Source organism: Bos indicus x Bos taurus, chromosome 15 (assembly GCF_003369695.1).
Source record: "Bos indicus x Bos taurus breed Angus x Brahman F1 hybrid chromosome 15, Bos_hybrid_MaternalHap_v2.0, whole genome shotgun sequence".
Lineage (NCBI taxonomy): Eukaryota > Metazoa > Chordata > Mammalia > Artiodactyla > Bovidae > Bos > Bos indicus x Bos taurus.
The window spans coordinates 49292832-49307993 of NC_040090.1; the positions used below are offsets into that span (position 1 = coordinate 49292832).

General features: G+C 52.0%; 1 protein-coding gene across 3 annotated transcripts in view; it reads right to left on the reverse strand.

Annotated features, from left to right (window-relative positions):
* USH1C (USH1 protein network component harmonin) overlaps positions 1 to 15162 on the reverse strand; it is a 48771-nt gene that overhangs the window by 20775 nt on the left and 12834 nt on the right. For all 3 annotated transcript variants that reach the window (XM_027563412.1, XM_027563413.1, XM_027563414.1), the window contains exons 4-15: positions 14997 to 15135; positions 10634 to 10742; positions 10482 to 10506; positions 10231 to 10288; positions 9841 to 9935; positions 8328 to 8412; positions 7331 to 7390; positions 7113 to 7169; positions 6677 to 6819; positions 5567 to 5632; positions 4844 to 4968; positions 1773 to 1846 (exon numbers count right to left, since the gene is read on the reverse strand). In XM_027563412.1, the coding sequence (XP_027419213.1) occupies positions 1773 to 1846; positions 4844 to 4968; positions 5567 to 5632; positions 6677 to 6819; positions 7113 to 7169; positions 7331 to 7390; positions 8328 to 8412; positions 9841 to 9935; positions 10231 to 10288; positions 10482 to 10506; positions 10634 to 10742; positions 14997 to 15135 (1036 nt within the window). The remainder of the gene's footprint in view (positions 1 to 1772; positions 1847 to 4843; positions 4969 to 5566; positions 5633 to 6676; positions 6820 to 7112; positions 7170 to 7330; positions 7391 to 8327; positions 8413 to 9840; positions 9936 to 10230; positions 10289 to 10481; positions 10507 to 10633; positions 10743 to 14996; positions 15136 to 15162) is intronic.

The window sequence follows — 15162 nt, forward strand, 5'->3', positions numbered from 1 at the left end:
AAATGCCAAAGTGATTTAGGAAAAAAAAAAAAGAGGGAGCTTTATGGGGTCTGGAGATACAGGAATAAGATTTAGAGAGAAAACTCAAGGCCCCAGAGCCCAGAAAAATGCATTATCCTGGGCACATGCAGGGAAATTTCTAGGATACAGCTAGGATTGGTGCGGCTTTGAATCCAGCCTGAGGCAGAAAAATCCCCACCCTGGAGCCAGTCTGTGTCTGGTGCAGTCAGCTTCATAACCTGTCCTGCATGCACCCAATTGGATTTTTCACTCTGTCTGACCTTGGCTTCTGCTCTTAGCCTCTGGTCTTACTTGACAGAGAAACAAAGCAGAAGATTCCTGCCATGGCTCTGCCCTGCCCCGTGCCCAGTGGGCCTGGTGCCGACCCAGCGGAGCCTGATGGTACCTGGGCAGGTCTCCACCTGTGAATACTTCCCCCACAGTGCCCCTGTGACAGCGCCCTGTCCTGTGACATCAGGCATCAGAGAGGCACAGAGGGGGTTAGCTCCCCCAGTAAACAGGTGGTCACACTGTTGAGAGGCAATAGGAAAAGAAACAATGGGAAAGGTCAAAACCCACAGCAAACTCAGCTGCCAACAGCACTCTGTCCTGGCCTACCTTCCGGATGGTTGGGAATTTGCCATCGTAACGATAAAACCAGCCAAAGGCTATAAGAACACAGAGAACAAAGTGATGAGAGGCAGATCAGCTTAACCAGGGCATCCATAGGCAGCAGCCGGGAGCTGGGTTCCCAAAGAACGTGTGGCTTTGGGAGATGAAAGCAGCCCCAGCAAATCCAACAGCCAAACCACACCCTCTGCCTCTCCACTTACCTGGCCTCACCCAGGTTGTAAAGCAGGCCCAAGACAACCCGAGAAACGGCCTGATTCCCAGGCCCTGGGCCGCTGTCAACTGCCTCCCCCTGGACACTGGCTTCAGAAGTCAGTGCCAGAAAGTCAAGACAAAGCCCCTTGTAGAAGGATGAGCTTTTCCCCATCATAGCCACAGTCTGCAAACACAAAGCCCCATTGAGTGAGGCCTCTCTTAACCGGTGTCGGGTCCCTCCATCCAAGAAACAACCCCAAACAAAAGGGAGCCTGGGTCTCTGCCTAGAACGACCATCAGACAGGACAGAACTGTCTTGCCTCACAGTGTGGTCCATGTCCTCAGGTTTTAACGTCGAAAGAGGAGACCCTGCAGGGTGGGGGGAGGGGGTCAGCCCTGGGAAAGATGCTCAGGCAGCAGTTGGCAGAAGAACTGCCCCCAGAAAAGCATATCCCCACTCAGGCCAGATCCGCAGCTCCTGCCTTCCCCAACAACATCATGAAGGATGGGCTAATATCGCAAGGCTAAAGCTCCCTGGCCAGTGGTGATGGCTTAATGACCCACCCTTGACCAGCCTGAATTTTGGAACAGGATCTAGAAAGTCCCCCTGCTGGAGCCAGCACTTCCCTCTTAGTTGCTGGATGTTGGGGAGGTCTAGAGAGCCCTAGGGGAGAGGCCGGGGCACCAGAGGAGGAACCTGGGCCTGTGGGGCGTTAAATATTTGATTCAGTGGTTCCAGCTGACATTTCAGCCCGGGCACAGGTCTTTTCCTCAAGGTTTTGCGGGCAGTGCTTGGACCAGGTTGGGGGCTTGGAGGAGCTTCCCAGACTCCAGGAGTCCCCACCACGTACTGGCCCCGCAGAGCTGAGAGTGTGCAGGTTTGGCAGGAAGAAGCAGGCAGGGCAAGCAGAGCAGCAAGGCCAGGAAGCGAAGCAGGGGCCGCAAACCTGCTCTCCCCGCTTGTCCGTGCCTCCGTCCAAGTCATCTGCTGGGTCAAACTCAGGGTCCACGCCCAGATCATCTACCCAGGAAAAGGGGAGGAAGCTGGTGAACCAAAAGGGACTTGGAAGACCAAAGGGCCAGAGGTGGTTGGGGGAGCCCGGGGGCCTGTGACCAGCTTATTCCACGGGAGAGCTGGGAGGTCAGGGGCAGGAACAGGGCTCAGGAATCCAGAGGAAAGGTTTCTTGCTGTGGGATAGTGCATGCAGCGCTTTCAGCCTTAGAAGCTCTCATTTCTCTATCTGTATATTGGGCTAATCTGATCTGATAGCAGCATGAGAACGATTTTGCAAGGTATTTGGTTGACACGGGAGGGGTGGTGCTGATGTCGGGAACACCTGAGTATTTACCAGGGGCCTGCAATGGGAGAACAGATCCTCCCTGCTGCTTCTGATCACCCTGGGAGCTCTGGGTCCCCAGGGGATGTCAGAACTGTGCGTATGGGCAGCAGATGGAAGTTGGGATCTTAAGGTGAGGAGATACCAAGGAGTAAGAGTAGTTAGGAAGACATCGATTTCGACCTAATGTGGAGAACACCAAACCATCTGTTCCAGTGGTTTCTAACCCGGACTCTGGCCTCCCTGGGGCCCTGGAATATTTGAGTCTGTTATGAGCTGCTTATTAATATTTTAAAATATTAATGAGAAGAACTTGCCCATTAACAAAGGAAAAGGTTATAAGTATTAATAAGTTCCTTTGCTTTTGGCTCAGTTTATATTTACTCCACAGTGAAACACTTGCTTTCTTGCTAATGAGAGGGATTACTTAAAGAAATAATGAACACAAAAGGATGACTTAATAGATTGGTAGGAAACAAAACTCAGCTTCTAAACCATGGGGTCTAATGGGGTGGGGGTACCAGATGGGGTCCTTGATGGGGAGAGATGGCTAGAAAGCTCTTATTTAAACTTCTTTATCTCTCAAGCCTTCCAGCTCTGGGATCCTTAAATACCCCTCTGCTCCCTGTTGCTTTTGCTAAGGAAAGCTATTTTGGGGCCTCTGTGATGGCATGTCCTGGCTTTGAGGACTCCATGTCATGTTGGGGTTCTGCTGGGTCAGTCATGGGTAGGCAGCCAGATCCCTGGGACAGGGAGTAGGGAGAAGATCAGGGTGGATCATTAGGATGAACTGCTTTATTTTCCAGGCAAGAGATGTTCCTCACTCTTTCCTTTCTGTTCAGAAATGCAGGGTCCACATAGGCAGACACTTGAGTCAGATAAATAACCTGTCAGCTGACTGGTCCCCCAAATTGAAGAGTGGTCAGGGAGGGACAGGCTGCAGCCTAGTTCTATCAGCTCAAGAAGAGAGCATTCCAGCCTCCCAGCAATAGGCAAGTGGCAGGAATTGGGCTGGCTCAGACGCCTTAATGTATTTCCTGACCAATCTCCAAAGCAGAATTAAACTGCCGATGCAAACAGAGGTGGAGGGAGGTGTAGCCACTTCAGCTCGGCTGGCAGGCCCTGGTCATCAGTCACGTGCTTCCCGGGGTCCCCTGAGAAAACACTTACGTTTCAAGCAAAGGGAAAGTTCCTGCTCCTTTTATTCAAGAAGATTGATTTGGGTTAAAAGCACTGAATAAATAGCTAGAGAAAGGGTTTTTATTTTCTACAGTTTCTGAAAGGGTGTGTTTGCTCTGAAGCCCAGATCCAGTTTCTAGGAAGGTACTAAATTGACTAGGATTACTTTCATAAGAAGCAATTAAAATTGATTCCTCTCCTTTGGAAGCTCCTATTTCACTCCTAAGAACAAATTAGCTCCCTGTCTAAAACACTGATTTTTCACTGAGAATTTAGCTCAACTAACACCAAAATGTCATGGGGTGGCTGATGACAGAGTGCTTTGTCCTTGGGAGAGGACCCGAGATGACACTGCCCTGGTGCCAGCAAGGAATGTGCTGGGGGCTGTTTGCCCTGCTCCAGGGAGGGTGACATGGAACTATCCAGATGCCCTGCACCTCTTGTTGACCCAAGTGGCCTGTGCTGGCAATTTTATGTCCCTCCAGGGCTCAGTATGATCCACAGTTGGGGCCATAGCTGTCTGGACCCCATCATAGGATCCCATATGGCCGTTGCACAGCGGAAGTGGGGGAACCTTGTTTCTCAAATGCAGATTCAACCCCATACCTGAAGGATCCCAGGTCAGCTGAGCACAGTCAGCTGGAATAGATTCTGCCCCATGGAAAGTCAGAGTAAAGGCCCAACCAGGAATCCTGGACCTGTGACTGCCACAGTCCCCACACTGCTTTGCTCCTGACTCCCCACCACTAGTGCACGGGAGAAGCACTGAGACTGAACCCCCTCCTCTGCCCCTTGAAGAGACATGACATCCTGGGAGCTGAGGTGGACAGCAGGTGGACAGGTGAGCAGTTGGTGGGGGCCTGGCCTCAAAGTGGACATGGGATCATAAGATAGATGAGGACAGATGGGAAGGGTAGAGGTTGCTGACGCCCCAGGATGGCTGAAGCCTGGTGCTTTGGAGGGTTGCACAGTTCTCTCCCCAACTCCACCCGCGGAGGGCAGTGACTGCGGTCCACGCACAGGGGTGCAGGAGGTAGGGGTGTTTCCAGGAAGCTCCTCCCACGGCTGCCCATCGGCCGTGGATCACAGAATCCTCTCACGTGAATCCCTTCCCCTCTTTCTTACTGCTGTTTCAACACAGCCCCAGTTTAGAACCCGGCAAAAAGAGGGCGTGACACCCGACATACGAAGATGATCATCCCTGAGCAGTTCTTGCTTTTGCCACCATTCTCTAGTCCCTCTTCAGAGGTCCAGGGGCACATGCTGGAGTCTGTATCATGGGGCAGAGCCTGGCAGCAGGCCCCAGGACAAGGTGGGCAGGCAGACTCCACCCATCCCAACACCCTGGCAGACAGCCCCTACACATGGCTGCCCCTCCGTGAAGACAGCCAGGGCTGATTGGCCTGGGCAGGTGGTGGTAGGTGTAGGGAGACTTGTACTTTTGTGGAGACACCCCCAGGTCCCTGGAGGAGGCCCTCTCCCCGCCAGCACATGATACATACACTTTGGCTTGCGAAGGGGTATTGGGTGCACCTCGGCGGTGATGGTTTTAGGTGACCGCAGCTGTTCCTTTGAGCCCCAGTCTTCTTCCCACTGCTTCCTGAACTTCTCTTCCTCCTCCACGATCCTAAAATAAGATTCCCATGCCTGTGACTGGAGTCACAACCTTCACAGGCCGGCCTTCTGCCTATTGGAGAACCCCAACCACCCTGGGGAAGAGCCATGTGGTTCCAGTTGTGGTGAAGGAACCAAGTCCCTGGCACTTGTGTTCTAAATCAGGTGGGAAGGCCACCCTGGCAAACAAAACCATGTTCCAGTCACCCCAACCTAGGAAGACCCATTACTAGGATTATGGAATGGCTGCAAATAAAGGACGATCCACCAGGGGGCAAGCTGCTGCTGCTAAGTCGCTTCAGTCGTGTCCGACTCTGTGCGACCCCATAGACGGCAGACCACCAGGCTCCCCCGTCCCTGGGATTCTCCAGGCAAGAACACTGGAGTGGGTTGTCATTTCCTTCTCCAATGCATGAAAGTGAAAAGTAAAAGTGAAGTTGCTCAGTCGTGTCTGACTCTTCATGACCCCATGGACTGCAGCTTGCCAGGCTCTTCCATCCAGGGCCAGGTAAACTGGGCCTGGAAGTGGCCTCTGGGGCCACACTCCTGTGAGCACACCCACGTCCACACACAGATGTGTGTGTGCAGACATATGGGGCTAAGGTACTCACTGTTCCATCTCCTTCCGGTATCTCTCATTCTCCTCTGCTGCCTTCTGGGCAATTTCCTTTTTCCTTCTGAAACACAAATGCAGGTTGACATGCTGGAGTCGACGTAAGAGAAGTTAACTCTTCCTTGCAGCTAATCTCTGATTTGAGAAAAAGCTTTAAATATTTCTTCCAGGCTCCTTTCCAAGGATGCCTGCACCAAATTTGGATGCTGAGGAAGTGGGTCCAAAAAAGTCTGGGTCCCAAAAAAGTCTGTGTGGTTTTGCTTGGCACTGATGAGCAGAATGCTCCTCTGCAGGGGACTAGAGGCCATTCAGGGCAGGCCACATGCCATGCAGCCACCTCTAAATACCAAGAGGAAGTGACTGAGTGAGGTCCTCCCAGAGGAGGGCCCCAGACCCCAGAAGCAATGCTGGGGCTGCTAACCAAGGCCAGGGTGGTTCTCCAGGCTAATTCTGTGATGGGAAAGATGGAAAGATCCTGTCCACCTTCCTTTCCCAAATTCTTACTATGCTTGTAGAATGCAGCTAGATTGGAATTTTGACAATGGTTTTTGAGTTATGAATTGCTAGCTCCATTTATTCTCAGTCATCATCCCAGCCACTCTGGGGTTGGTGGGGGACAGTTCTTAATCACCACGGATGGGATGGCCAAAGTGCCGGGGTGTGAATTCCACAGCTTGGCCATATCTGACTTGGTACACGAGTGGTGTAACCTGAGTCTCAGTGTCCTCACCTGTAAAATGGGTTAATAACCATGTATCTTTCGCAGTTATTATGGGAATTCAGTTAAGGAACATAAACAAGGCCCTCATGCAACGCCAGCCGTATGGTTGGTAGTTGACAAATGTTAGCTACTGCTAGTAGCAGCCTCATTTTCCATATTCCTGAGTCTTGGAAATCAGGGGGTTTCCTTGTTAAAGAGAGGGGAGCCCAGTGGTCTGGAGGCAGGGGATACTCGCGCTGAGCATCACTGAACCCATCTGGTGTGAGGACAGGCCTCAGGGGGAGAGAATGAAGTCAGCCCAGGACGCAGCCGACAGGAAGCAAAGCAGGTGGGATGGTACGGGGCCTGGGAGGGCCGGGTGAGGGCTCCCTGGCTGGCCACACTCACTGCCTCTCCATCTCCTGCTGCTCCTGGAGGATCTTGTTGGATTCCATCGCCAGCCGCTTCTGCATCAGGAGCTCCTGCCGCTGCAGCTCGCGCTGCCGGACCTCCGCCAGCCGCTCCCGGTCTGTCATGAACAGCTCCCGGCCCTTGTGGAGAGAAAACAGGCCCCTTGCTCAGTCCCGGGGAGCCCAGTACAGAGCCAGAGCTTTGGGGGGCCAAGATGTGGGTTGTCTTCTCATCACCATGGCCCCCCATGTCAGGCATGTGGCTTCTGCTCTCTGTGACCCTAATTTCTGGCTAGGCAGGGGTCTTTCCATCAACTATCAGAGCTTCAGGGATGGAGACCCTAGGCCAGGAGAGTGTGGTGGAGACCAGGGGTCTGAGCAGCTGGGCTGCAGGTAGGGGTCGTGGGGCCCCCACCAGCTCGTTCTGGACTTACAGCTCCAGCTACGATGGAGATGGTCAGGCTGCGGCTACTCTTCAGCACGTTCACGGCCTACAGGGGACAGACAGACAGTCAGCAGAGGCCTGACAGACCAGAGCAATCAAGGCCTCTGGGGAGCATAGAAGGGTTCAGACTCTGCGGCAAGGGAGAGGAGGGTGGAAAGAGGAGGGCAGAGAGACTCATGGTCGGCAGGTGAAAACCCCACATCTTACCTCCTTGTGGTCCAGGTTGGAGAAGTCGATGCCATTGACTTCAACAATCTGGTCCCCTGTCTTGGGGAGAAACGGAGAGGCATCAGCATACTTATTCTATCTGGACACCTTTTCTGTTGGAAGGGCTCCCCCTGGAGGCCAGTATCAGACATTGGCTCTTAGAGTAGCTGTGCCTCAGCTCTTTCCAATGAGCAGCGTTCCAACGGGGTCCTCCCAGGGCCCCTCCATTCTGTATCTCTCTCAAATATTACACCAATAGAGGTTCATTCCTTTGGTTGAATTTACGCATTTGCTTAAAAATCTCAGTTTGTAGACATAGGAGCCTTTAAGATTCTCATACAGTAGATTCTGTGTGGAATAATAATAATTAGTATAATAGCTAATATTAATTGATCCCTCCCTATGTATCAGACACATTTGAAGTATATGTGTTAGTTAATTTAATACAATGACCCTAGAAGGAAGACTATTACCCCCATTTTACAGGATAGGAAACTGAAGCACAGAAAAAGGAAGTAACTTGTCTAAAGTAGAGGTTAAAAGTTCTTGTTTTAGCATCAGACCACCAAGGGTTGAATCCCAGCCCTGCCTTACCAAGTGCATGATCTTGGAAAAAATCACATACTTTATCTGGGTCTCGGTTTCCTCATCTGCAAAATGAGGCTAATGATAGTACCTAATTCTCAGAGTTCTCATACATTTGAAAGGGCTTAGAACAATGTCCAATCCAGTAATCACTCGATGAATGTCAATTCAGATTATTGTTACTACATTCCCAAGCTCAGGACCAAAGGATCCCAGAACTGGAGAAGGGCTGGAGAAACGGTCAAATGTCAGCCCCTCTGTGAAGCCTTCCCTTCGACAGATTAACGGGAATTGTCAGCCAGTGCGTTCCGAGAGAGGGCTGTGGGGGAAAGCATGTGCTCCATCCCTAGGAGATCACAGTGTGATCCAGCACCCCACGGGGCCCCCCTGGAGCAGGCCCAGGGTCACTCACCTCCAACCCCACCTCAGCAGACAGGGAGCCAGGCTTCACATGGCTGATGAAGATGCCGGGTTTCTGGATGGGGCCGCTGGAAATGCTGCGGGCGAGATGGGAGGGGTAGGTGAGCCTCGGCTCCAAAGGGCTTGCTCATTCAATGTCCTGCCCCATCTGCCTGTGTGTCCAGGCCACCTGTGAGCTCAGCACCCAAGTCCTCTGCCATCTACCTCCTCAGCCTCTGGCTACCTGTCCAGATTCATTCCCCTGGGGGACAACCACAGGAAGCTACTTCTACCTCCCCGCACCCAACCTCTCATCCAACACATGCAGAGGCTGTTTCTTTCTTTTTCTAGCATTTGCCAAAGCTTTCTTTAAAACTCAAATGCTGTCTTCTCCTCATGGTTTTAACCAAACTCCTTATTATCTCTCAAGACCAAGCTGGTTGCTCCCTTCCCAGTGCGCCTAAAACACCTACAGCTAGGATGGTGTGTTATCCTCCCCTCCCAGGTCTGTGGCAGACATCACTAATCAAACACTCTTTTCTACCTGAGCCTAGATACAGCCTTAAAGTTCTTTTCAAAAGAGTACTCCAGGGTGGCGGCTACCACTAACTGATTAGAGATAGCACAGAGTATACAATCTGTTTGCCATGCTTGCATGAGAGCCCCTCAGTACTGTAACTATTTATGTGGTTGGCTTCTATATTAAGCTATAATTTCTTAGAAAGGAGGGACTTTTTTTTTTTTATCACTTATGCTTGGCAGAAAAGTATTAAATAAATGTGACAGAAAGGAAATAAGAAGAATCATTTAGGGAATTCCCTGAAAGTCCAGTGGTAAGGAGTCTGCACTTTCACTACCAAGGGCCTGAGGTCAGGGAACTAGGATCCCACAAGCAGTGGGGCATGGCCATAAAAAGGAAAAATAAAGGATACCTTAAATAATAATAGCTAATATTTACAAAATGCTTACTACCTGCCAGGCACTCTGTCATCGCATTCTTTCTCACAACAGCCTTGTGAGGTGAGGACTATGACCTCTGATTTGTAGAGAAAGCTGAGGCTTGGAGTGCTTGAGTCATTAGTCCAGGGTTCTAGAGCTCATAGGTGGCAGAGCAGGGCCCAGAACCTAGATCTCTAACTGTTGCACTTGTGTGCTTAACAAGACCGTCCCGTGAGCCCCTCTGCCTGTTGGCAATTCTCTGGCTGCCTCTTAAGGAAGTCACAAAGTAATAAGTGACAAGAGAACTGTGTCAGAGGTGGCCAACTGGACAGGCTCCTTTTGCGTGACTTGAGGGCCCACCAAAGGAACATGGCTCTGCCTTCGGGCCTCAGTTTCCTCCTCTGTAAATGAGGCTCATAGAGCTGTCCCTTTGGCCCTACAGGACTGTGGTGAAGCTCAGAGGGGAAATCAGGCACTAAGAAGTGTCATTACTAGTGACAAAAATCTCAGCAGCAGCAGTGAGAAAGGGGAGCGGTGAGGGAGACCAGCTGGCCATGAGTGAGCCCCAGGGTGCGCCTGCCACCCACCTGCAGCCAAGGCCCCGGGAGCCCACCAGGCTGATGAAGACCTTCTTCTCCTTGTTTTCCTGGCTGCCGGGGGAGCCCAGGCTGCTCCGCCCGCCCTGGGGGAGGGAGAGGCTGAGGTCACCAGGTGTCCACACTGTGCAAGTGGCCTCCTGTGCTCACAAGGCCTCCAGGGTGAGCACTGCTGCACCCATGCGAGCCTGACTGCCGTTCTGGCCCTCGGGGTGTGTGTCTGCACCGGCTGGGCCAACGCCCACAGGGCCATTCTGGATGCGCTGGCAGCCTGTGTGAAGCCCCCTGAGAGCACCTCCCTAGAGCAAGCCCTCCTTCAGGCGGGCTGCCCTTTCTGGAAGACCACCCCATCCAGACCCACCGCGGTGGTCCTGACCTTACCCCAGATTCCGACACAAACTGGTCCACATACTGCCATTTGAGGGGCTCGTCGGGAGAGCTGATAGGATGGGAATGTAGAAGAGGGGTCATTAGGGAGAGAGGGTTACGGCACCAGACCTGGAATCCAAGTCTGCCCTCTCTGAAGCCTCCACTGTCACTGGCCCAGGGGCAGAGCTGGCCAGACCCCAGGCGGACCCCAGGACCCTGAGTGCACAGGGGAGAGCCTGCCTGTGGAGGAGGGTCCTGCTCACCTCTTCACAGGGATCAGGCCGATGTCTGTGGGAGAAAGGGGAGGTGGGTTATGATGGCTTCTCTGCCCTTCCTTCCTCCCATTGCAGCTGGGTACCACCAGCTGCCGGACCCCACCCCACCGTCAGCAGCCCTTTGTCCTGGCCTCACTCACGTCTCACTTTGATGGACACAGTCTTCTTGGTGCGGATGAGGTTGATGACCTCCTCATGGGTGCAGGAGGAGATGGAATACCCATTGATCCGGACGATCTCATCCCCTACCTTGGCCACAGACAGAGAGAACATGCATTGGGTGGCTGGGCAGGCTCACGGCCAGTGCCTTGTCACCAGCCACACACCCTCCATCAGCTGGAGGACCCCCAGGGCAGGCAGCACTTCCCAGCAGTCTTTCTGCCCATTTGACAGATGGGGGAACCAAGCTGGAGGTGAGCGGCACAGAGAGCAGGAAGCAGAACTGGGGGTAAAAGTCAGAACTTGGCACCCTCACCCCGTGTCACTTCCATCCAGGGGGCACCATCAGGTTCTGGAATCCATGCAAAGGGCGACCTTTCACCCAGATTCAAGCGCTTCTTCCCTGGCCTTTATCCCCCCAACCCCAAGGAGCAGGCTTGCATCACAACACCACAATTGAGTTGTGGTAAGAACTTCCAAGACTCCTGACTCAAGTTCACATCACTGACACACACAATCTCTTCTGTTCCATTTGATGGAAACTCAATGAACATTTTAACTCTGCCCTGGCCCTGACCTCTGAATTCCTCTTCTGGAAGAAAGCAGTGAACACTGAATGAACACAAGGCTCTAGCATCAGATGTCCTGGGTTCAACCCCCTGCTTTTATTTTTATTAGCTGTGTGACCTTAGGCAAGTCTCATTGAGCTTTTTGAACCTCAGTTTCCCTCATCTGTAAAATGGGGAAATACTGTGGCTGCCATGAGAATTAAGAGAGTGTGTAAAGCCAGCTAGTGCCCAGCACACTGTAAATAACCAATAAATAGTTGCTGTTACCATTAGCTGGGCTTCAACTGTAAGTTCTCTGCTCAGATCCCTCTTCTCAGGACTTTAGTCTCATTAACTGGGAGAGATGGGGGCTGAGGGACCTGCAGGGCCAGCCCTGGATACGGATCCCTGGTGACAACAGTCGGTTCCCTGCTGGACACGGCTGTGGGCTCCCCGAGCACCTTGGCTCTGGAGGCCAGTCCTGAAGTTCCTCATTTAACAACCACAGGCTGGAAGGATGCCCGGACATCAGTTGAAACGGAGGCCCAGGAGGTGATGGTTTGTGCAGGGTCACGGTCCTGAGCTGCAGAACAGGGACTGGTTGGTGGAGGCCCTCCCCAGTCTGAGACCAGAACGGGTCAGCTGGAGGCTTAACTCACACCACATTTGCTGACCTTTTGGAGGCTTGTCAGTGCATGTGGGGGACGCAGCTTGACTCCGTGGAGGGTTGAGGACTGGGCAGGCATATAGCCTCTCAGGGGTCCTCTAGACCAACTCCTACCCTCTACAACATCCCTGCCCCAGAGTCACCTTCTTTCTATTGTCACTCAAACACTTCCAACCTGGACACAGACCCTAGTCTTCTCAGGGGCCTGCAAGGAGTGGCAAGCAGCTCAAAAAGGTGACATTGGGCAGGGGAGGGGCTTGCTAAAGAACTTGCTGTGTTTCTGGGGATGTCTCATGGAAGGAGAACAGCTGGATGACCTCCCTGCACCCATTCTTCACAACAACCTACGTTTCTGCTAATAAGGTGAGGGAACTGAGGCTCAGAGGGGTGAGGAGACTTGCTCAAGGTCATCCAGCTAGTAAAGAGTGTTGCTGAGATTTGAAGTCAGGTCTCCCTGACAGACAGCAAACACTGTCTCATGGTTGTCTGGAAGCAGGAAAGAAGGGCGTCTGGCCAAGCTGGGCTGCAGTTCCCTGCGTCCTGTCCTCTCTGGATCTTTGCCACCTGACAGAGCCCCCGAGGACCATAGTAAAGGCAGGGATTATTCCGTCCATTTTACAGCTAGGACAGCCAAGGCACCAGAATCATTCTCCAGCCCTGGACTATACAGCAAGCTGTGCAGGGCAGAGGATGCAGGTTCAGAGAGGATACATGTGGATAAAAACCTAAAATACCTCCAGTAGGGAGACTAGGGCGGAGATGGAACTCCAGGGCAGGGTCCAGGACCCCATGTGGAGTCCAGACTCACAGGTCAAATCAGCAGAGCCTCTGGTTTGGCCAGGCTTGTCTGAACATGCCCCTCCCCTGCCTTCTGGAATCTTCCCCCAGCCACCCTGAGGCATGGGAGCTCTCCAGAAACATGAACCCCAAACAGGTGAGTGGATGCAGACCTTTTCCCCCAAGCTCCTCTGAGTGAAGCTCCCTGTCTTGTTCCTAAAGGGAACTTGCGGGACCCCAGCAGGATGATTCCCACACAGTCCCCAGCTCAATTTGCAGGATCAGCTTTCCTCTCCTTCCCGCCCCTGCATGAAGCCCTGCAAAAGGCCCTTTGTGTGAGGGCCACGGTGAAATGACGATCTGAGGGAGAGCGGCACAAAGGAGAGATGAGCCCACCAACCTGAGAAAGGGTCGATAATTTATAAGCCTGAGAAACAGGCAGGGAGGGAAAACTCTAAGATTCATTAAAATGCCCCGAAGTCCCCAGGCACGGAAGCGTCGTTGAGAAATGGCTTGTCCTAGGAGGAGAGCTCACCCTGGGAGAAAAGAAAGGGCTCAGCTGACGCCAAGAGAGGAGCTCATTATGTTTTTCCTCTGGCTGCGTTTCTGGGCTGGAAAATGTGCGGCACAGGAGAGCGATAATGAGGGGGCTGAAATTTCAGCCGCTACCGGCCAGCCGTGAGACAGGGATTTAGAACAAAGCGATGTCTGTCTGCGCCCGGTTTCTACCTCCCAGTCCACAGCGTCTTATACCAGCCTTCGGGCCCCCTGAAGCCCCAGATTGGGATGCTGATAACAAACATGCTGGAAGCTCTGGGGAGGGCGTGGGAGGGCCTCTTTTAGCTGGACATACAAAAACACAGCTCTGGGCTCTGGCAGGAGCGAGACCTGAAGATCTTCCCGTCTCTGCTTGGACACTGAGGTGTGGAGACCCCAAGGGAGGGACCCTGGGGTGCTGAAGAGAAATCCCTGGGCTTGGCAATAAGGAGACCCAGGTTCAAATCCTGGCTCTGCCACTTAATGGCTGTGTGATTCTAGTCAAGTCCCTGATCTTCTATCAACTCTAAAATGGGGATGATCCAGCCGAGGCATATAAAAAGAACTGGTTTGTCAGCATGTTATCTGGCACATTACAGGTGCTTATTAAATCTCCCTCTCTGCATGTTTAACAAGCACATGGCATTTACTGGTATATGAAGAATGGATAAACAAGATTTTGCTGTATAGCACAGGGAACTATATTCAACATCCAGTGATAAGCCATAATGGAAAAGAATATGAAAAAGAATGTATAACATTTATAACTGAGTCACTTTGCTATACAGCAGTAATTAGTACAGAGCTGTAAATCGACTAAACTTCAATAAAAATCCATTTAGAAAAAAAATAATACATTCATATGATTCAAAAGCCAAACAATCTAAAAGGTGTAGCCTTCAAAAACTCACTCTCACTTTATTCCCTATCCACTCTAGTTCCTCCTCCAACAAGTGACGGCCTTTCATTGGTGTGTGTGTGTGAGTTCCCGCACACAAATACAAATAGAAGTCACACATATTTTAGGAGCATAAAATACACGCACAGAGCATTCACGTGCCAGGTACTGATACAAGTACTTTGTAATATGAATTCATTTATTCCGTCGGAACAACCTGATGAGGTAGGTTGTTCGTCATCCCATTTTACAGATGAGGAAACTGAGGCAGTAATTTCACCAAAGGCATCCAGCTAATGAAGAGCAAAGCCAGGATATTCTGGCTCCAAAGTCTATCCTTGAAGCACTACACTGTGCCAGGATTTCCTTTTCCCTTTCAGGGAGAAGGCTATGTATCCAGAACTTCAGGTGTCAGGGCATAACTACGCTCTTCCTTCAGACATAAGGGAGGTGGGTGCAGAGCAGCAGGAGCAGCAGGGGCAGCAGCAGCTGGGAGCCAGGTTCTCTGCTCCCCTCAAGAAAACAGGCAGCACACTATCAGATATAATGTGGATAATAAGAACTTACTGTATAGCACAGGGAATACTACTCAATACTCTGTAATGGTCTATATGGGAAAGGCATCTAAAAAAGAGTGGATATATCTATATGTATAACCGGTTCACTTTGCTGCACACCTGAAACTAACACAACATTGTAAATCAACTACACTCCAATAAAAGTTAAAAATTGAAAACAGACAAGTGCCTGCAGCCAGATTCTATGGCCGCGAGGACAATCTGTCAGGATACAGAGGCCTTTTCCTCTCCCAAAGGCTCAGAAGGGTGAGGTGACCACGTGACACCACACAGCCTAGTGTGGGGAGACAGGAAGCCTGAGGGCCTGGTGCCCACGACCCCTGGGCCCTGCTCACTCACCTGGAGCCCAACGCTGTCGGCCTGGCCATCTTTGATGAGGTGGGAGATGAAGAGTCCACAGCCAAACTCGAGGCCGCCACGCACACTGAGGCCGAGGCCTTCGGGGTGCAGCCGGTCCAGACGTACCTCCTTCAGCTTCCTGCCGTGGGAGGAAGGGCCGATGACA